At 27.4% G+C, this 25421-nt stretch overlaps 1 protein-coding gene across 4 annotated transcripts in view; it reads right to left on the reverse strand.

Annotated features, from left to right (window-relative positions):
* Positions 1-25421, reverse strand: part of LOC107166827 (discoidin domain-containing receptor 2-like) — a 323537-nt gene that overhangs the window by 53243 nt on the left and 244873 nt on the right. For all 4 annotated transcript variants that reach the window (XM_089225581.1, XM_089225580.1, XM_089225582.1 and 1 more), the window contains one exon: positions 21349-21556. In XM_089225581.1, the coding sequence (XP_089081707.1) occupies positions 21349-21556 (208 nt within the window). The remainder of the gene's footprint in view (positions 1-21348; positions 21557-25421) is intronic.

Genomic DNA, 25421 nt, shown 5'->3' on the forward strand with positions numbered 1-25421 from the left:
CGGTAAGACAAAATTGAATTTCCTTCGTATTTTCTCCTTTTACCTGTTTGTAAGAATAGCGACAGAGATGAAGTCACATTCAAAGTAGGTTTATACTATTTATGTCAATTTATATTTTATACTAATATAGGCGATATCATTAACTGGCGAACAGAAGCTTATTTTCTATATTATCAATGTTAATAAATAAAAATGTCCAACGATTTCAATATGTCACAAATGTAATGTCTTGTAACACCGATAAACGTACCGGGTAAACGATTTGGAACTTTTAAATAATTGATTAGCCTTTTAAATTTGTTTTAGATTTTCGAAGAAAAGAATTTTTTTTTGTCCTTCTTTTTGCTTTGTTTCAAAGTTTTTTTTTTATATATTCTCTTTACGAAAGAAAGTAGAATGAAAAATAGCAATACCTGCGATATATTCATACACTAAGTAAGTGTGATTTATATATAAGTTTTCATATATTTTCTATACGTAGGTATATAATTTTATTTTATTTTAATTTCCATTAATATTGTAATATGAAATATAATTTTTTCACGAGAATCGATTACATTTTTTTACAATATTGGTACTATTTTTTTTTATTCGTGTTTGGTTTATTTGTTGACTACTGCGCATTGTTTAAAATCAAACATTAATAGATTTTTAAGTTTTAATTAAAAATTTATCTTAGAATTCCAAAAAATGTTATTATTTATTTTTTATTAAATCCAATCATATTGAATCTAATAAAAGCTTTTAATTTTTTCTTGATAAAATGGAGTTTTAAAAAAAATTAAAATTATTCATCAGAGGTCATTCAAGTTATATTATACGCTCAGGGAACTTTTAAAATTATAATTAATGTTTTTTATGTATAATGTATATAACATAAAGCTTATAAAGTTTTTAACACAAAATGAGATTTATTCATCTGCAGTATATAGAGGTCAGATCTATATTATCTCTTTAAATGTGTAAAAAATGATGTATACATGTTTAGATTATTTGAATATTTTACTGAAAACTTAATATTACTCTTAAAACTCTCTCTCGAAATAAGGACAACGTATTACTTTATATTTTGAGGAGATCGAAGGAGCTATATAACATTTTTTTTTTTTTTTTTTGAAACTGTTATTACCACTTAAAATTATTCGTTCTAATTAGGTTCTAAATACATTAAAACTTAAAAATACAATTGGTAATTATTTAGATTTTATAAAATTGAATTATGCTTTCATAATTCATTTAATTATATTATATTAATAAACTCCATTTTACACTTATTAAGTTCTTTTTATATTGAATGAAGAATGCTAAATTATTATTTATTTCATTACGTATTATTAATACTATTATTGATATCATTGGTATTAAATGATCACACAAAATAAATCTTATGGTTTTTTGAGATCGATACAAAAACCTATTTACATAGGGAAACATGACTATTTCCCATACGAGTTAAATTTTTTTAAATATCAAAATATCTTGACTCTTTTTGAGCTATAAGAAATACTTGAATTTTGTAAAAAAAATTTAATTATTGAAGATACTCCACTCAGATTCGTTCTTCGTAAGCTTTATTATTGAATTATTGTGGTAATAATAATTATAATAAATCCAAAATAGTGACTCAGAATTTTGTTCAGCTGCAAAGAACATTTCGATAATTGTATATTTTATGCTTATCTCTTTGATCCTATTTAACTCACTAGACACAAAGTAGTTTAGATGTTTGGAAATAGTTTGAAATTTCGTAAGAATTCCTGATTTTCCTTAACATGGTAAATTTCTCATAAGAATTTACATAACATTTTAAGCATTTTCTCTTTTTCGTGAATTCTTTAAAACTTTATTTAAAGGACTACATAAATTAGTGTATTCGTACAAAATAAGAAACTTTGTAGCTATTAATTAAAAAGTATCTTCCTGATTTAAATGTTATAAATATTTAATTATATTATCATACAATGTATTACAGGTTTATTTATTTCTTTATATGTAAAACCTATTTTTATTTAATTAAATCCAATTTGAATGTTACAGGCTGTTATAGTTATTCAATATACTATAGCCATTTGTCGACAATAAGTGATATAGTTGGAAATATGATTATAAATCCTATTTATAATTGATCAATTAACTTGAAATTATATTATGTATATTATTTTAGTTCCATGCATTATTATAGTACCTTCACTGACTCATATTACAATTTTCAACATTTTAGGGGACGATGTTATTTTTTTAGATTTTTTTGGTACTATAAAAAGTTGTAACATATTATTAAAAATTGTGTACGTATTAAAATGAAAAATTAAATTCAGATCTACTCATAAAAATCAGATTTAGTTCCAGGCTGCGCTTTGAAAGCATTTTGTACAATACATTATAAAATTATAATAAACTATTTTCTCAGTACCTACACAAGCGTAATTTAAATAAATAAATTTTATTGTTTTGATTCTAAAATAACTAGTTTCTTTAGATTGCAATTATTATTAATTTAAATTTCCAAGTTATGTTATATTATGTAAAATAGTTATAATAAGTTATAATGCGTCCATAGTACGAATTGGCGGTCAAATACTGTATCCAATATTCAATTCATAAACAAACATCACCTATAAGGTACTTCTTTGGTAATTTATAGTATGTGAAAAAAGTTCACCTTTGTAAAATCAATTATAGGTTCTTTGCTCCAGCAGGTTCAGAATTTAAAATAGTTTAAGATGTCACGTAATGTAATTCACGATATATTCAAGGGGAGGGAGGGTAAAGCGTTTTGCGGTTCTACGTGTAACGTATTCATGTTCAAACTCCTCCTATCCCGGGATGTAATACGTGTTTTTCTTCGCCGATTATGTGAAAACACACACACTAGCTTACAAAGAAGTAATTTACATAATTGTATCGAAAACACCAAGTCCACCAAGACGACAACGATGATGGTATTTTATATAAAACCGTGCCGCTTCTATGGCATCAGCAATGTGAATATGTATGTGTGTGTCAACTCTACAAACACATGCACACACATACACATACACATATTATAGTAATAACCTAGATGCGTTACTACCGTTTTCCGTAGGGAAATCGACTAAAATGAAAAGCACAAATATCCATTCAGGTGGCTAAACCACCCCCAACCGTCCACTCAAAACCGTCGGCGCGCGTATCCATTGTTATTAATGATTAGAATTCACCCTATACAGTTCAATCAATGCCCATTGTATAATATAACCAAGTACGGTTTCCTCAGCGCGTATGAGATTCGACGACAAACGCACCACCACCACCACCTTCATGTCAGCATAATAGCTATATGCACCACCCGTGACAGACACAGACTACAAAATTAGGCCGACCAAACGAAGACACAAATGACCATGTACAAGAACCTCCTATGTAGTATATATGAGAGTAAGTGCGAGTGTGTGCATACGTTTTATGCAATTCAATACATTATCATCGTGGTTGGCTCTTTATTTTGAGGGTAAACTAAGGAAAATGTTATACAATATATATGATATTATATTCATAGGTATATTATAATATGTAGCGTTTTCCTATAACTGATAAAACACTAAACACTATTTATTGTGTCACTAATGAATATTACACATTATAAAATAATACACACCAGTGGCGCCCAGTCAGGTTAGTAAGTAATGCAACTGTATGTGTTCCCGAAAGGGGTGGGTGTATATTACTGCAGGCGTCACAGAAGAGCTTATAAATTTATAACATAAACTATAGTTTGTAATTATTAATTTTATTGTACTACAGTGATTAATAAGTGAAAATATCTAAAAAATTTTGAAGTGTAAGACTAACTTTTTTTAAACCCCGTGTTCTCTTAAATTACCCCTGTGCGCAACTTATAGGTACATACTGTAAAATAAGGAACTATAAAATATATTGGAGGTTTTTTTTTTTTAATAGCTACTTTGATTTAAAAAAAATCAAATGTAAACAATAATAGTTTTTGAAAGAAGATAATTTTATGATTATAAATTATCTTGCAATGGCAACTATTAGTTTATATTTCATATTCCGAACTATTTACTGAGAAAAAAAATGAAAATTAAGTTAACAATATAGTTTACCTATTTAACCATAATTTTTTTGAGATTTCTTTTCTTTGCAACTCGTCATAACTTTCAAAGTTATTTTCTAAGCTATCTCTTTGAAACAAATTATTTAACATATTCAGAAAAAACATGTTTTCCCTTAGAAAACAAAATTAAAATTTATCATGCATAACATTTAAAATATTTTTTAACAACGTAAAACTTGTAATTTGATAAAAAATATGTATTGATTTATTTAATTTTAAAAGTATTTTTATAATATTCTTAATTAGATAAAACAGAACTTTTGAGTTTGTTGAAAATTTTACATATTTTTTAACTAATATAGTATATTGGTATGTTATGAATATAATATCATATTAAAAAACATAATTATAAGTCACAAACATAATTTAGATAACGGGTATCTTACGTTAAAATTAAATTAAATCCCTTTGTACATAGTGTATTTCACTATAACCTATAGGTATTACAAACTATTAAAATAGAAATGATAGAATGACATAATACTATGACTGTATACACACATATTATACATTATTCAATTGTATATATTATATTATAATATTTATATACGAACACACAATGCAATTTAAGTAATTGCATCGAAACCCTAAGCAACGGCATTACATTAGCTCGTATGTGATAATATACGGTTTCGTTATTTTCACGATTTTGAAATTTTCCTCATGTACTTAATTAACTTATAAATTATAATAAATTCGATGTATAACTGTGGTGCTTGTAACGTGATTCGATATTCTTACCTACGTCTTTTTTTTTGTACCTATGTATACTTACATGTTAAAATATTTTGAACAGTAAATCGCTTATACCTAGAATCTAGATTTCGTTTATTTTCACAAATCGGATTTGATAATAATGACAGAGAAACGACGCTCGTCTTCAGATAAAGAAACCACATCATATGCAATCGATATAAAATGTTATTTTAGCGATACCCGTTCAAAATTAAAATTTACGGGCGAGTCGTGCCGAATTATACATCAGCATAATTTTGTGTATATATATATATATATAGCTGGCGCTACCGAATCCACTAGGAACTGCGTCGTCGTGCCACACCGCACCGCTCAAATCCCATTGCCGCGCGCAAATCCGTCGTTAATTTCAAAGCCTCTGGAAAATGTCGTTTTGGGTGATATTAATTGGGCTTTGCCGGTGTAATCGACCCGAACGCTGCGGCAGCCTTTCTGAATGATTTCTGATCCAACGCATTCCGGACTAATATCCTTGATGATTTGCATCGGTAAATTATACACGCTGCGTCAGTGACATATGCATATTACACTATGTTGTCTATAAATACGTGCGTGCGTATATAATACACCATACCTATATTATAGGTAGTATAACATGAATGCACTGCACCGGGGTCGAATTGTTACGCGAGCAGAATATATCTCCGGCGCGGGGTGGTAGAATAACCACCCCCTAATTGGGGCTGTGGTATATAAGCTCTGCTTTAATAGAGTATTAACATTTCGCGGAATATATATGGGATTTAATGAAATTCTGTGTTTCAGAGCAGTGCAGTATTTTGTTTGCATCGAAACAGCTCTTGTCTTTAATTCGTGTATCATATTCAAGACAACGTGCGCCGCGCACACAGACAATATTATATATTCGTTTCCGGTGACCTCAGATGCTATTGTATATTAAAGTAAATCCGAGAGCTGGATAAAGTCGAGCGGAGGAAAAGATATTTGAGAACTACCACATGGATGCGTATATCATATTAAATTATGAGATGTACACGTGCTGCATACGACGATATACATGTTGTACCTACCTACCTAACTGTCCTAATTATAATCAATATCGAAAATACTGAAGGGGGGCTGACGACACATGTCTCCAGCCCCCGTAATATAAATAATTAAGTATTTATATATTTTATACTGCCAGATTCAATAACTCAATTTGTATGACCATTTTTGGAATTTGTATGCGACCCCCTCCCGAGTTATAATCGAAAAACCAATTTTCCCGTGTCCCCCCTTCAACGGAATTTTCTACTTTTTCCTACGCCAAATAATTAAACGCTATTTGTATTAATTTGTACGACCATTTTTGGAATTTGTATACGACCTTCCCTCGCGCAATAGTGGAAGAATATCTATGAACCCATTTAAAAAGGTATTGTAAAACCTACATTTTTTTTATATATAAAACACCTGTATATGATTGGTTACCCAAAACCTAAGACTTATAATAAAACTGGTTAATATAGAATACCTTGTTTTAATAACCAAAATCGAAATCGCAAAATTTGTTAACGTGGCGTAAGTGCGGATTACGAATGATATAAGATGCACCTCTTCAGTTGTTTTTTAGATTGTCGACACCAGTTATCCGTTGCATTGTTTTCTTTGGACTTTTCATTTATTTCCAAACAGCTATAGCATAAACGAATATCAACTTCATTTGGAAGATGTGCTGAACACTCTGATAGTGCATGGACTGGTATTTTGCATACTGAACATTTATGTTCTCCATTTTTGGAAGGAAAGGATCCAGATTTACATAAAGGACAGTTTGACATATTTAAATTACAATTTTTATTTTGAATAACGGAAATTTCTGTTTTAGTATCATTGCTAATATCAGTTGCAAATACTTCTGCAGATATTAATAGTGATGATCCACGCAATGAAAGTAAATGGATTTCCAGAAAGGATTCCATATCCGTTGGTAGTGAAATATGCTTAAATGTTATATTTTTTAATTTGTTGAAACTGGACTCAACTGCTGTAGAACTAGAAATAACATCTCCAAAACCAAAAATGGGTATCATGATTCCTGACCACAGTGGTAGTAATTTCATCATTTTAATTCAATTTGGAACAATTTTGGGAGCATATAGAGGATTTATACCTGTTCCTTCTTGTTTGTGTTGTTCACTTTCAATAAACACTTTTTCCACCCATTGTTGAAAAGGATTGTGTTCTTCAAGACCTTCAAAATTACAAAATTGTTCTTCTAACTTATCATGGGTAACGGATCCAGTTCCAGAATAATCTTTTAGTTCATCAAGTTGTTCATCTAATTCGATGATTCCGGTAGATACAACTTCCATTAGTCTTTTGTTTTGTCTTTCACATGAAGTTACGACTGCAGTATTTTTTACTAACCCATTTGATTCATTAGTTATTGATATAAAAACTGATAACAATAATGTATAAACTTCTTCGAGATCCTGACATTTCACTAAATGACCAATTGTTCTGTGAATGATTTCTCGTACTTTCCTGTTCAACAATTTAAGTGAGGGCCACTGGCATGCGAGCTTCGTAAAATGAGCTATATCAAATCTAACATTGCAATGAGGTAACCAGCGAGAATCCCTAGGTAGTCTATTACTAATGATATCGGCACAAACTTCTATATAGATTTTTAAAGAAGAATACTGAGTAAATGTTTTCACAATTGCAGAAAGTAAAGCCAAAGACTGATCGCAAACAGTCTGCTTAGGCTGGGGAACATTACTAGCCATCCTATTGGCCAATCAATTTGATATTGAACTAGTGTTGTGACTCTCACTTACCATGTTAGTGACTGTGAAACTATGATTGTGTCCTTTGTCATACACTGCCGCTTCGTATAAGAATAAGGTCTTTGTTTTTTCAAGTCCAAATTTCATGAAATTCTTTACAATTGATCCAGTTGCATTTATTATTATCTATGGATGTGTAACAGACTTAGAATATTCTCGATACATATGGATTTGCTCTTGATTGTAATAATAAATAAAAAATGAGTCACAACTCACATTTAGAATAATATCTTTATATTCGTTTTCTTTTTTCATAAGAGCAATAGCAGTAAGAACATCTTTATTTCTTTTTTCAGAAACAATTTTACGTGATTTGAGTAAACATAAAGCATTTCCCGTAGGAATAATTGATGGATTGTTTCCTCCTAAAAAGTAAATTTAAAATATTTTAAATACAATTCCAAACGTAAAATAACAAAAAATATATATATAACTGAAGATTATAAAATAGCTGAACTTATTTATTTTAGTGGAAACCTCAAATTTAGCGAGTTTATTTTGTTCTTAAGTTATATTCTTATAATCATTACTTCACAAGTACCTATGACTAATGATTTCGATTATTGTTAGCTATAAATATTTAAAAATCAAAACATCACAGTTGTCTACAAGATGTACAAGTACAAAAGTGCACTATAAACTCGCAGATAATAAAATAATACAAAAATGTTATAAGCCTTATTACCTGGTAAAGTATATAGGTATTATATAATTATGCATAATAAATTTATAGTATTTCAGAAATAATGATATAAAAGTTTTTTGATTTGCTTTCGATTTCTTATTTTATCAAATATGCATATTTTAGATTCTGAGCGGAGCGATTTTACCATGATGTGTGTTTTTATTTTAATTTTTTTTTTTGTGTCTGTCATCACGTTTTTGGGACAGTAAAAGTGCTTCGATTTTTGACTTGAGTACCTCGTTCGATCATAAAGTGTATCTATTTGGTACTTTGGGGGGTCAAAAGTAAAAAATTATTAATACTTTTCTAAATAATTGAGAAAAACAAACTAAAATTTAAGGGAAAATCTAAAAATTTAACGACAATCAGTTTTTGACAAAATCGATTTTGGTTTTTGATGTAACTTTAAAACAAATGCTATAGATACATAACATTTTCACAGAATGTTTATATAAGTATATTCTATCCACCATGCAATTTTCAAAAATTTTCAACTTAAGTTGAACTACCCATAGGTATTTTCAATTTTCGATCATTATTGGTTTTTTTTAAATTAATATCGATAAAAATATATTTGTTAGGGAGAAAAGCTGGAAAATGTCATACAAGGCTCTTAACATATTGTTACAATAGCAGTTGAAAAATAAAAGAAATTTATAGTCACAATTTTTTTTTATAAGCATATTTGACAAAATACGTAAAAATCAAAAAAATTCACAAATTATTTTATGCTAGAAATTCATAAAAAATTTTCCTTTAAAATCAAGATTTGAAAATTTTTTATAAGCGTATTTGACAAAATACGTAAAAATCAAAAAAATTCACAAATTATTTTATGCTAGAAATTCATAAAAAATTTTCCTTTAAAATCAAGATTTGAAAATTTAATACAAGATTCCTTACAAGTTTGTCAATCTTTATCACAAAAGAAATGTCCACCGGAAATTCAAATTTAATTTTTATGAGCGTTTGAAATTTAAATTTTTACAACATTGGATTTTCACTGGGTTTCACATTTAGTGATTTTCTTATTTTGATGTAACTCTAAAACAAATGACCGCAGATACTTGAAATTATTTTGATTTGTTTTGAGCTGTTTACTGACATTTTAATTTTTAAACTTTTTTAGTTTTTTTTTCTTTAAATATCGATAAAAATTTATTTGTTGGGTAGAAAATCTCGAAAATTTAATACAAGGCTTGTAACACATTATAACAATAGCAGTTAAAAAATATTAAAAATACACAGGCACAATTATTTTTTATAAGCATTTGCATTTAAAGTTCAAATTTTGACTAAATACGTAAAAATTACGGCAATATTCAAATTATCTTAGATAGAAATTCATAAAAGTTTTTCTTTTTAATTCTAAGATTTGAAAATTTAATACAAGGCTTCTAACACATTTTAACAATAGCAGTTGAAAAACAAAATAAATTCATAGTCACAATTTTTATTTACAAGCATTCAAATTTTGAATTTTGACAACATACGTAAAAAGTCACGAAAACTCGCAAATTATTTTATGGTAGATATTCATAAAAAATGTTCCTTTTATATATAAGATTTGAAAATTTAATACAAGGCTCCTAACATATTTTTACAATAGCAGTTGAAAAATAAAAAAAATGCATAGTCACAATTTTTTTTTACAATCATTCAAATTTTAATTTTGACAACATACCTAAAAAGTCACGAAAATTCGCAAATTATTTTATGCTAGAAAATTCATAAAAAAATTTTATTTTAAATCTAAAATTTGAAAATTTTTAATAATGTATAATATATCCTAGACAGATAAACCGTTTCCGTTCAGAATCGTTTTTCGTATACAATGATACCTATAATTGCATTCAAATTTAACCTACCCTAGTCAGAGGTCCACCCCACCCCCTATTGTACAGCAGAGCGATACCCACTTAACCGCCTTTTACAAATGTACTTTTAATAATGAGGTGCAATAATTCAAAAAAAGTGTTCACGATCCACCAAAAATTGATTGACACTTTGAGAAACGCTGATCTAGAGCGTGGCCCGACATGACCCGACACTGTTTGGTTAGACTCAACACGTCACAGCACAACACGGCTCGGCTTCCATCGATACTATTTGGTTGTGGAAGTATATATCCAAAGATGTGAGGTATTCACATTTGATATTAACTTACTAAGATAGTAACTTACTGTACAGCAGACATCCACTTTCCCTCTTTTTAATATTATATATAGATGTTTTTATAAATCTAATTTAAATTAAAAGTCTATATTTGAAATAATGCCTACCTAAGCCTACCTAAAGCAAGAATCTAAAAATATTATTTACGACAAAAATATACTAATATCAATACACTATAAATCAATCTTATTAACGTTTAATTTTTCAATACAAACATCACGTATTTTACTAGTATAGATATTGTTGTATTTCAAGTAAGGAGGTTATGCACGTTATATTGTGTATATTTTTAAAAACAACTTATAAGTAAATAATAAAACATGAATTACCTAAATCCACGGCCGGGCAAGTTAAAGATAGTTTTCAACTTATATAATTTAGTTAAGTATTTTTTTTCAATTAAATAAAAAGTTATATTATTACACATCTTTAATGCATCAACTAAATTAAAATAAGGTTAACAAATACTATATTAATTTAACTTGGCTTAAATTAATAAATTAAGTTAAATTTAAAAAAAATGCATTGAAAAGGTATTAAAATTTAAAATAAGTGATAAATCGCTTAGATAATAGTATACATATAGATATATAGAATACATATATTATAATGGATGTAATTTAAAACCTATAGGGTTGTATAATACTATAATTTTAGAATTATATTAATATTCCCGATGGGTTCATTTAAAATTTAATTTAAGTATGAAAGGTGCTTACTGTATTATTTAACATTTTAAATGGAAAAAATAAATTACTCAAACAGTCAAAAACTATAAAAAACTCTACTATATTTCTACATGTACGTGGTGAATATAATATTATCTATACATATTATATAGTTAAGATATATATAAAGAACATTATATGTAATATATAACAATTAAAACATCAATAAACAACAATCAAAGAATTAGATACAAACGGGAACACGGAAACCATTACAAATTTTGCGATTTCGATTTTGGTTATTAAAACAAGGTATTCTATATTAACGGTTTTTCTAACCAGTTTTATTATAAGTCTTAAGTTTTGGGTAACCAACCAATCATATACAAGTGTTTGATATATATAAAAAAAAATGTAGATTTTACAATACCTTTTTAAATGGGTTCATAGATATTCTTCCACTATTGCGCGAGGGAAGGTCGTATACAAATTCCAAAACTGGTCATACAAATTCATACAAATTGAGTTATTGAATCTGGCAGTATAAAATATATGAATACTTAATTATTTATATTACGGGGGCTGGAGACATGTGTCGTCAGTCCCCTTCAGTATTTTCGATATTGCTCGAATACTGGTGTCGTACAAATTATAAGTACAGTCAAAAAAATTCATAAAAATGACATACAAAATATTTGGATAGAAATTTTCTAGATTTTCTTTGGATGGGGGGTTGGGGACACGGACGTGGTGAATTGAGACACGCAAATTAAGTGAATAATTGCCTTCTATCCTTATTGCGAATAAAAAAGTTAATACAAACTAGTCTATTCTGATGTTCTTATAGTTAATAACTTACTGTACTATTATAAACGAGTTTAATCGAAAAATTGTTGCCTCAAATATAAATTTAAGTATACTATAGCGGTTCATAAATTTCACTAACATATGGTACATGAATAGATATATTTAAATAAACATAATATAATATTGGTTTATAATTTGAAAAAAAATATTAAGATTGTCGTATCGTATATTTAATATAATATTACGTGATAATTATAAACAATAGTCTTAAAAGTATGCACTAAACTATACACTATACAGGATAATACGTAGATAATTATATATTTTATTAAAGTGAACACCGTAGTTCAACTTGAAATCTTAATTCATAATAATAATACACAACTATTAAAAAGTTGTGGAATAATTGTATTAATATCTCACTATAGAAATAAAGGCGTTTATTTTTATGCTTCACAACAGTCGCAATGTAAGGGAAGGGCGCTGTCTGAGTAGGTGATTAAAATGATACAAAATGGCAAATAAAGTATTAATAGTTGCATAAAATATAATACAATAAATAGTTACTATGTTTATTATTACAGTTTATATTTGTTTATATTTTATAAAGCCTGTACTTCGGCAGTTTTACAAAGAATGGTTGATGGCAAAAAGTCCAAAACTAATTTAGGACACTTAAGTTAATGGTTTTAAAACAATTATACTTAGAGTTTAAAATTACTTTTTCAAACGTGTTATAGTATATTATAGTCAATAGGTCATAAAAGATAAATAAATATTCTTTTGTTATCGGTAATAAGTTAAACCTATCAAGCTAATCGAAAAAAAACAAGAGAGAAAGAGGGAAAGGGAGAAAGAGAGAAAGAGAGTGCAAGAAAAATAGGTAATAATTAATAATCCCATAGTTTAGTATAACCATCATAACCAGGTGAAAAAGTCAACATACTTCTATAAAAGTTGTATAGTTATATTGATGAAAATACAAAAACCCCGTGAAAAAGCAACCTTTGTTTATATGATTGATTGTAACTAAGAATATTCATTGTTATTTTACATAATCAATAGCTATTGTTATACTATTTTATTTTCAATGCATTCAAATTATATTATTTTTTTCATAGATAATAAACTATCAGTAACGAACAAATGTGTATTACTAATTGCTATTTGTAAAATATATATGTGTAATTATTTAAATGTATATAAAAGATAAAAATAGTTTCAAAAGAATAAAATAAAATAATTAGAACCATTTGTATTTTTTAAATTTAGTGTTAAATAAAATTTATATATTTATTTAATTTTATATTTTAAAAATAAAATTGTAATAGTTAGATACCTATAGATAAACTATTCTACATAGATATATATTTCCAAAACAATAGTTATAAATTTAATAAATAAATATTATTTTTCATTTAATAACAAATAATTGAAAAACTATCGAAATTTTTCAAATAATTAAATATTAATCATTTTAAATGTTATCATCACTATTTTCTTTTTTAACTTTTCCAATAAAATAGCGAATTCAAAAGCGAACCAAATACACACGCATAAAATAATTAAAAATATTAAAATAGTTAAGTTTTGGGATTTCTTAAAATGTTTAAATTTCTTAAAATTTCTTAAAATTAGAAAACCTTATAAAATAACGATGTTGTTTTACAGTTATTTTCCATTACAGAAAAATAGGTTTAATTTAATGTCGACCCTTAGAAATGTGGGATTGATGATATAATAATGTTATAGTATGCGGATATCGTAGATACACATTTTTAAATGTCATAAAGTTTGCATTAGATTGATCGGCTTTCCGTTTTCAATACTTAATCCTCCTCATCGCGTTCTTCGATATCCTTTTGAATAATATATACCAATCCAGTGAAATATTAAAACTGCACGGAAGATCGATGCGAGACCGGGTCATGAAAGAATTTCTCTACGAACATAAATCTGCTTTTAAAATTAAAATTGTGAACCTAGACATTGTTGCTTCTATTTATTCATAACCTAGACTTATGAATTATTTTCCATACCATAATATCGCTGTATTCCATACAACTGTTTACAAATATTATTTTATCTACGACCATAATTTACCAGTTTGTTATTATAAAGTGAGTTTATGAATTTTTCATCTAATTGGTTTAAATATTATTAAAATTATTCAACAATGCGTTTCCAAACCATTGTTTGTAAACGTATGAAATGGCGTCTTCGGTGGATGCTGGCATTTAAATGTACGAGTAATTTAATCTTAATATTTAAATAAATTCACCAAAAAAAAAAAATTAAACAAATTTAAAAATTATATAACAGTTAATAAATAATTATATAGGACATATAGGTACCCATATCATAGTAACGTTATTTTAACGTTAAATCTTCACTGTTTCGGCTATATAAACATAATATAATAGTGGATAATTGTATTGAAAAATTATGTACCTAATTCAAAATTAAGGTTAGGTTTACCACATCATGCTAAAGAAAACTAAGCATGTATATATATTATTTTTTTTGGAATGTTATGTTGTGAAAAAAAATTCGTCCATCAGTGACACCTTCATCTGCGAAATTATTGTGTATTGTGATAAGAATAATTGTTAAATAATGCTACTATGACTTTATGTTTTAGATTCCTATAGGTAGCTGTTATTGTGATATTTTGGCGATTGTGTGTTACAACTTACAGTCAATAATAAACATGCTTGAAAAACCTTTAGAATAGGAACGATCTGCATTATACTTCAAGAACCAAAGCAAGAATATAATCTAACCATATTTTATATTTTAAGACCATTATTCTTCCATTGTGTTATCCCAATAATTATGGTATTTAAAATGATATTATTAATTTTCTTTTGCGTACATTACAATAATAAGAAAATGTCATGGTTACAAAAACAAAGAGCAAAACCGATATGAATATGGTGCCAATCACTAACATCACATTAGAATGTAATCCCTGATTTATATACGATGAATAATTTAAATTGTCATATAAGATGCTAATATTGAATAATATTAATATAGTTTATTTGTATATTATAAGGATAATTCATGTTAAAGACCATAAATAATTGAAGCAAATATAAAAAAAAAACATTCATATAATATATTTTATTTTTGGCAACTCGTTGTAGAATAAATAGATTGTTTATAATTTTGTGTTTGAAATCAAAATGCATAATTTAAAATTGTAATAATATTGTAAAATATTATAGGTATCACGATGTCTATATAATAGTATCATGATGTACGTATACTGTATTCGTTATACTTTTGCTACGATTCAGTATTTACAATATACATGTCATGATGAAAACAAGAATTTCGACGTAGAACTTTAATTTAACATTCCATCGAGATTAAAATAATATATTTAGTATATTATTTAGCAATTGGGTGTAATAATGAAATCCAGATATGATTATAATTATAATAGCCTAAGCTCTAAAGGATGAATATTATCGTTGAAAGTAGTGTTAATCATATTTTATGCATTATATTATGCTTATTATTGTGATGGGCAAATAATTTTGAATCCAATACTCCACTATTACATCGACGACCTACTAAGCTTTCGTGATTTGCACATGAAAGTTTTATTGTCTAGTTAATATTCAGTTTAAATACGTTTATATGAATTTGGTTGAAAATTGAGTATCACTTATAATTTACGGAGTAAACTTTGTTCTAAGTTTTCATTGTTATCCGAGACAACACGAGTTTGGTGGTGCACTGAATACAGCATTCAGTTTCAATGAAATAGAGAAGTAATGTTATACATTATCATATTTCAGCCTCGCTTCCTGACATGTTAAGACAGTCGGTATTATACTGATATCAATAAACGTGTTAAAAATAAAAAAATAAAATATTTCAAGTGATAATAAATTACTTAAAACTCTATTATAGGTACTAGTTAATGTTTAGTTTAGTTGTTACCAACCATTTTTTTTTTTTTTTTTTTTTACCAAGGGCTATAAAAAAATTCTTGGTACGTCAAGAATATTAAATTTTTTTTTTAGGATTAATGCTGAAACAATAACTTATACCTTATTATAGGCGATGGATAATAGTATTCGTGTAAAACTATAAATACAATAATGTTATTTCTATTATATTAAACAAACCATATCGATGTATCGACAATAAACCTGTATGAAAATTATTTTCTATTTAACCTTAACAGCGTATATTATAATTGATCATGAGTAATCGGAAAAGAAGAAAATATATTAATAATTTATATTAATTTTACATAATATGTTACATTTTTACACGTGTTTTTAATATTTTCGAAGGCCATGATTGAGTATCTATGATTATTAAACAATGAGAGAAACATTATAATATGTTCGTAGCTATAATATAATAACTGTTAACTTAAAATATACAGGATGAAGTATAAAATTTTAAATTTTTTTAAATTCAATTTTTATATAAATAAATAATTTATATAGTGAAATGTTTATATAAAAAAATCCTCATAATGACTCTTCTTAAACACACTTCTAGTGAAACCATTCAAGATTGAAAAGAACGAAGAGCAGTCATATAATTATTTTTGTAAAACGATTTTATCGTGAAATACGTTGTGCAACACTAAAGGTTTACTAAAATATGTAAAATGTGTTTTAAAACTAATAAAAGTTAGTGACTATTATCATCTTAAATCATTATCAAAATAACCATTTTTTTAATCGATTGTTTCATTTCCTCACCGTGGACTGTGGACTTAGTATACAGTAAAAACGTATAGCTACTTTTAAATCAATATCAAGTAATATCAGTAATGTTAGTACAAGATACGATCGGTTGACTACGCCACATGACGATTATAGAGGACGAAATAATTATATTGAAGACAAAAATTAAATATTTAATGATATTTTCCTGTGTCATGTTTTCTTTAGAAAACTTTTATCAAAAAAGCCGAGTAGTTAATGGTGTAAATGTATATGTTATAGAGCATTATGTGTTTTAACTACTTAAAAAAATTGTACTAACAATGAGAAATAACAAGGAGCTAATCATGAAATGTCAACTGGTGTCTCATAAGCTATTTACCCTGTTAAATTATGTTTAAAAGACGAGACAATGTTGGCATAACCAGAGGTCGAATACAAAGGCTATTTCAATTACTACACCATAGTTCACATAAAGATTTTTACGACCAAAACGGAAGAAAAAAACGTTGGAAAACGTAAAAAACAAAACACGAAACAAGTTTATAACGTAAAGCACACTATAACGTGGCAATGGCAATAACTTTTTACAGAAATTTAATTGCAAGAGAAATAACTTGATAGCAAAACAAAAAAACATTTTGAATTGTCCGCATTAAGGCAATTGTATAAGTCTCTTAAAAATACTATTTTCTTGAAAAAATGAGTATAATAAAGACAACAGACAAATATAAAAATAAAAAAAAGGAGGGTAAGCCGTGGATGTCGCTCTGCTGTACGGTGTAGGTTACAAGTGGGTTACTGTAATGGATAGAATTAAATTTGAATCCAGTGATATTATATCATTGTATACGAAAAACGATTCTGAGCGAAGACGGTTTATCTGTCTAGGATATATCATACATTATTAAAAATTTTCAAATCTTAGGTTTAAAAAGAAAATTTTTTATGAATTTCTAGTTTAAAATAATTTGCGAATTTTCGTGATTTTCGTGTTTTTTACATAATATGTTGTCGAAATTCAAACTTTGAATGCTTGTAAAAAAAAATTAAGACTACGCATTTCTTTTATTTTTCAATGTAAAAATATGATAGGAGCCATGTATTAAATTTTCAAATCTTAGATCTAAAAAGAAAAACTTTAATGAATTTCTATCTAAGATAATTTGAATATTGGCATAATTTTTACGTATTTAGTCAAAATTTGAACTTTAAATGCTTATAAAAAAAATCGTGCCTATGTATTTTTAATATTTTTTAACTGCTATTGTTATAATATGTTAGAAGCCTTATTGTATTACATTTTCAAGCTTTTCTACCCTACAAATAAATTTTTATCAATATTTATAGAAAAAAGTTGAAAAATTAAAATTTCAGTAAACATCTCAAAACAAATTTAAATATTTTGAAAATTTTATCAAATAGGTATAGAAAATGCCTATATAAACATTCAGTCAACATTTCAAGTATCTGCGGTTAGGTTAAGTTACACCAAAATAAGGAAATCGCTAAAAGTGAAAATCCAATGTTGTACAAATTTAAATTTCAAATGCTCATCAAAATGTAATTTGAATTTCTGGTGGACTTTTTATTTGTGATAAAGATTGAAAAACTTTTAAGGAATCTTGTATTAAATTTCAAATCTTGATTTTAAAGGAAAATTTTTTATGAATTTCTAGCATAAAATAATTAGTGCATTTTTGTGATTTTACGTATTTTGTCAAAATTCAAACTTTGAATGCTTATAAAAAAAAAATTGTGACTATGAAATTATTTTATTTTTCAACTGCTATTGTAACAATATCTTAAGAGCCTTTTATTAAATTTTCAAGCTTTTCTGCTTAACAAATACATTTTTATCGATATTAATTTTAAAAAAAACTAATAATTATCGAAAATTTAAAATGCCTATGGGTAGTTCAACTTAAGTCGAAAATTTTTGAAAATTGCATGGTGGATAGAATATACTTATATAAACATTCTGTGAAAATTTCATGTATCTATAGCATTTGTTTTAAAGTTACATCAAAAACCAAAATCGATTTTGTCGAAAACTGATTGTGCGTACAATTTCCCGTTTTCCCTTAATTTTTAGTTTGTTTATCCCGATTATTTACAAAAATATTAAGAATACTTTTGACCACCAAAGTACAAACTAGATTCACTTTTTGATCGAATAACGTACTGAAGTCAAAAATCGAAGCACTTTTACTGCCCCAAAACGTGATGACAGACACGAAAAAAAAACACACATCATGATAAAGTCAACGCATTTATCGCTCCGCTCAGAATTTAAAACATAATTTTTGGTCATTTTAGGTTTTAATATATTTAGTTTCATGAAAATTAATATTTAAATAGACCATATTCGAATATTATATTATATAAGTTGCAAGTTTGAATAAGTTTTCTCATTGTATGGAAACGATCGCTCCTAATGATTATATTACAATACCTACATTTTTTATTATATTTAATGTAAAGTAATATTTATGGAATCTTGTACGTAAAAAATTTGTTTTAAGTGAATATTTTAATTTTCAGCATTTTCATTTTGATTCCAAATAATATTAAATAATAGTACTGACTTAGGTAGATAACTAATTATATTGTATTATATATATAAGTATTTCATATCACATAGTACCAATAATTTTTTATTTTTATGAATATTGTCTCTAAAAATTATTTGAATATACTTATTTTCAAACAATATAGAAATATCTGCGTTATTTTAATCAAAAATCTCAAAGTTTTACACAACCATCTGCTGATGGTGATCCGATCAATTCAGTTATTGGTTCATCGAAACAGTTTGTGTCGTTGTTAGTATATATGAAGTGTATTTTCTGATTTTAAATTACTAATTATTTTATGAATATCTATAACATTAAGTTTTTTTAAATGTTACAACTTTTTTAAGCACAACTTTGTGTATAAATAAGAATAAAGAATTTTAGAAAGACAATATCAGTGAACAAATCTTTTTCAGTGTAAAGGAATGTTATTCTTCAAAAAAGTTGGGATTTAATTGCATATCATCAATCATCACATATCGAATCTCATACTTTTGAAAAGAATATCATAATAAGTACATAGGCACAATAAAATGTCATCTTATACTGATGACAACTATCAATGAGTTATTAATTAATTGCTTCGATTTATTCATCGTGATGGAGCATCAAACTATATGAGTATAGTTCAATAATTTATATTCAGTTTTATGGTAGATATTCAGTAGAATATACATTTTTTTTATTCACTATGATAAAAACGCTTAGTCACCAGAATTTATTACTTGTTGATTTAATTTTGCTCATCTGTTGATTGATAAGAATGTACATAATAAATACATAATATGTACATAATAATAAATTATATAATATAATATATTAGATATTTTGAAATTAGCTATATTCATTAGGTACTCATATTCCAACACATTCGTTTACCATTTTTACTAATCTTAACCTTAAGAGATAATTGGTACTCTTTAAAAAAAATCGTATTCATAGGCGAATCGGACGGACATCTTCAAAATCTGCGGTATACTCATCAAAATATATCGTCTTTAATTATGTAAATACCTATTCCACCGTGGATATATTAAAATACGCAGATACGGTATGTATAATTGTATACTCTACGCCACACTCGTGTTAGAACGAAGAGTACCTACCTATATTACCTGCTAATTTAGTTTCTCGAAATCTTGAGCACGCAAATACCGAGCAATGTTAATTCCACAGTAAGGCCGGTGAAAAATCGATTTACCCTGTTCCGTTTTTACGGCATACTTCCGTATGATATAATATTTAAACATTGTTATAATATTATAGCATGGCATTACACGTTCATTCCACATACCTATTACAAAAGTTTGCTTAGATATAATAATATGTCATACTGCGATGTCGCTGTCTGCTATAATATGCAGAAGTAAATCTCCTCGAAGGTGGTCGGATGAAGTTGACGGGCGACGACAGGGGTTGATTTTTTTGAGTGTTTGCCGCACGATACTATCTACTTCAATGTCACGCGGAAAACCACAGCGTTGAGCTCGCAGTTTAATAACAACTCACCCGCATATCAGGGTACGGATTTATAATCACGACCGATCGTACCGCTGCGTATAGAAAATTATTCAAGTATATCCAACGGACGGTCGTGGTCAAAGTTCTATACGTTCATATTACATTATCATAATAGCATATATACCGGCTAATTCGTAGGTAGTGCAAGCGAGGATGAGCTGAAAGAGATAAAGTTCTCAACTTAATTATTGTGGGTGCGCAAGTTAGGGTGTAGACGGTGTAGTATTATAATTTATATAAGGCATAGCGTTATAGGAATATAGATGGAAATAAGTGCAGTATTGCTGTGAGTTAATTTTGTAAGCAATAAACCCATGGTAAAAAGGCTGAACAATTATTGACAAACAATAAATCATTTAAACTGCTGTTAAACGAAATTTGGAAAAAAATAAAAAAGGAAAAGTCTCGAAAACCTTCGTTCTACGATGAAACATTTAACAATCGTTTTTACTCAAACTTCAGGTGGTGATCTGTGGAATTTTTGTAGGTCTATATAGGTATTGTAATTGACTGTGATACTGTAGAATATAGTGTACAACGAGGACATCCCTTACCTGATTCAAACGATATCTCGCTGATCATCATCCATTTATTGGCGAAAAACAGTTGTAGTTTAAGGAACCTGCCGGTCCGGTGGTGAAGTTTGACCGTGACGTTTCGGGCCTCGGGCATGATGGTGTCCGCCGGGTACGTGTACGATACGGGTTCCGGGAAGAAGTGTTCGCCACCCACACTGAAATAAGCTTTGGCGTGCGAAAAAACCTAAAAAAAAAAAATGTAAAAATACAAATACATTACATTTTATAGTACGACAAGTACCTTATATATATTATCGGAAATTTGTTTACGTATGTAAGTAGGTACTTATATACCTCTACAAATAAACGCTTGTGTTATGATTTCAACAAAAGCGAGCACATTGACAGTTTTTGCACAGCAGTGCATTAGATTTGCGTATTAGCTTTTAATGGTACCAAAGTGTGACATATGTTTTAAGGAATTATATTTAAGCATTTATAATTGAGCTGTGCCACTATGTGAGAAATAAAAAAATGTTAGTGTATATAAATTGTAATATTCGTTATAGAGTATCGAGCACTGGCGGTTCACCACTTGCATATACATTTTCACACGTGCAGATTCGTATCAATTACCTATACAGATTTTATTAAATATGCCATACTATTCAAATGACGAAAATTCTAAAAAGATAGAAAAAATGATTGGTTTAAATTCGATAGATTTTAATTTTAAATACGGATATTATTTAATCATTGTGTTGATGGTTAGGAAATGACCGAAGGGGTTTCATTAATTCAATTTCTTCAATAAAATATCGACAATTTAAAATACGGGTACCTATAAGAATTTTGGGATTTTATATATTTACGGCATTAGTTTTTTTTATAATGGTAAATTTCTACGGTTATGCTTTAGTAGAGATTTTGAAGATTTTGAATAAAGTTTATAGATTAAAATCCGTCAAACCCAAGTCCCACAGTTTAGTCATATTTTGGTATGTTTTACGTGATTATTTAAACCGGAAGTAGATCCCTTAATTATTATATTCATTCGTGTATATTAAACTTGTAATCGAACTTAAAATATTGAATCGCTTGTATATATTTCTCAAAAACCAAACACAAAAAGCAAGACATCGCGTTCCAATAGAAAGCACAAGGAGTGAGTGTCTATATAGGTACTTTTGTTCGTAATGTGATGTGTCACTATGTGCACAGTGATATACAACAATGTGTAGATATAATGTAAGATATAAACATTTCTATGTATTTGTGTGTGTAAAAAATGTTCTCTAATTTTCCCAAACTTTTCGAAAAATACCTTTGAAATAAATAAACTTTTCATATACAGATTGAAATAACATGTAGTCTTGTATATACACTGTACGTTTATACGAACTGAAACTTTGCATACATATTAGGTCATCGAGTCACTCACGTTCTCACACACATTTTAAACCGTGCACGTATTATACGGCCATCTCGTTTCTTATTCGATTCGTTGTAGTCAATTTCAATAATATGCCTTACACGAAATAGAATAGAATCCATTATAAACAGTTCAGGAGGAAGAGTGGTCGAGAGGTTGACATTAAACGCAGCGGCCGTCTGTCTGTATTTTTATGTGCGCCACTGCCCAAAGCAATCGGCTATATTTTTGGAATCTCGACTTCAATTAGTTCAATCGCCTTTAAGACGCGCTGATTGACTGGTAAACTATATAACAGCAATTCAGCTGCAGGTTCTTAACCACCTAATGACCAACGCCTCCGTATATATATATATATATATATATATATATATATATATAGTAGGAATGATGTGTCCATGTGGTTGGCAGTGATGTATTAACAGATAAGTCAACCGGGAGCAGATTTTCAAAATCCTCCCTTACTAACTAGTAACTTTTTAACCATCACAAACAAAATAAATAATAACACATGTCCAAATCATTACAATATTTAAAATAATAGGCTCATACACACATACATAAACTCAGTACCACTTGTATTTTCTTTCCACTAATATAAAAAAAAAAAATCTCTACGGTTAAATATTGAAAGAAACCTTTGGCATTAAATTAAATTGTACATTTGTCAGTAGATCGGGCAATGCTATTCTTGTATTGCTTCGGTGAGAGACGAGAAAAAGTTATTATAAATTAAAATTATTAACGGGTAATGTTTGTACAAGTAAAATATTTTACACTGTAAATATTGAATTCAATTGTATTCAATAATATCATGGATATGGAGTTAATCGGAGTTATAAAACGGAAAAATATAAAAAATACCATTACAATGTGCATTATTGTAGATGATCATGTGTATCAACTTAATTATAATTTGATATATAAATATGTCAATTTAAGTGCATGTAAAATAATTATGCATCGAACATATTATTTATACCATCTGTGAAAACAATATCGCCACAGCGGCACTGCATGTGGGTTGTTAACGACGACGAAATGCTATAACTTAGGTATTAGGTATGTGATCGGATTTGCCGATTATGAGGTGGTGGGTCGTATGACTGATATTGCCAATAAACACTTCCTGAATTTTTAAGAAACAACCAATATTTAGTCTAATATACGAATTAGTTTATTTTAAATAACTTCGAATGATTTGAATTTTATATATAGGTACTCGTATATATATAAATATAAATATACAGAGTGTTCCACGAGGATTTAACCATTGCGACTCTCCCGAAATAATGGAGACATCACAATGGGTAAATTATCGCGGGTTAGCCTGTATGTATATTAAAGATATATAAGAGAATGTTAACAAAATGTTAAATAAATACTGTGTATTTTATTTTTTTTATTTTTATATTTCAATTAAATACGTTAGTAATATTTATTTTAGATTACATAAAAAACTTTCAAATTCCTAAAACGGAAACTTTAGATCATAGCGTTTATTTTATTTTGTTTAGAGTGTATTTAATAATATTGATACTTGATTAATAAAATATGTTTTGTTAAGTGAGAGAAAATACAATCAAAAATAGTAAATAGTTAATTCTTATTTTGATTAGTAACGATGTGGACGTAAAATAAAGGTCAATAAATGTTAACAACAATTGGCTAGCACAACTTTTCAATCCACAATAATTTTAAATTCTTATAAAATCTAAATAGCTAAAGATACATAAACGGTCGGCTCAGTGCAAAATTATTGTAGTGGATGTTAAAAATAGTTTTTTAATCCATATACCAAGAAAAGATTTAAACGCTTAGTCTCTGTACATAAACTTGGTTTAGATTTCTTAGAATATTATTTTAATTTTATTTAAATAATTATTTCGTGACCGGACGTTACTACCCCGACATTCTGCAATAGTTCGTAATTGTTATAATTAATTACAAATTTGCTGTCCACTGTTAAATTGATAATTTTAATTTAAGGTTGAATGAACATTGAATAATTATTTAAATTGAAAATTGAACATCTAAATGTTTTACTAATATGTGGTTTTCATATTGATTTTCTGATGTTAAATTATAATTTATAATAAACTATATGGGTTCAATTATGCAGTTGATTTAATACATTGATTTTCTTTGAAATTCAGATATTATTTCATTTAATATTTAACAATAATTTCTAATAACTGTTAAATTATTATAATATATTATAATTTGTAATGTTGGAAGTATAATAATTATCTAACGTTGTTAAAACAACATTGTATTCATATTCTTACTGATTGAAAATTAAATTTTATACTTTAGAAATTCAATATTTTATATTTTATAAGATGTTTGAGCAATAAAAAATTGATAATAATATCTTAGATTCTTAATATTCTTAATTATATTAACAATATATTTTCATTCTACTTCTGACATGTTCATTTAGAAATTTTAGTTTCGGAGTTTTAATAATAACCGTTTTTAAATAACAATCATCATGTGACTCTCAATCCTTTTGTGCATTATATTTGCATATTTACAATATAATGCATTATATTTTGTATTCCTTGACCTTGAGTTATTTAATGAAATAAATAATCATCTTCATTCCTCAACAACATAAATGTACAACATAAATGTACAACAATAATGATCAAAGTGTAAATATAATTGGCCCTTA

This window comes from Diuraphis noxia, unplaced genomic scaffold (genome assembly GCF_037042655.1).
Source record: "Diuraphis noxia isolate RWA-SAM2 unplaced genomic scaffold, SU_Dnox_SAM2 contig0004, whole genome shotgun sequence".
NCBI classification, from domain to species: Eukaryota; Metazoa; Arthropoda; class Insecta; order Hemiptera; family Aphididae; genus Diuraphis; species Diuraphis noxia.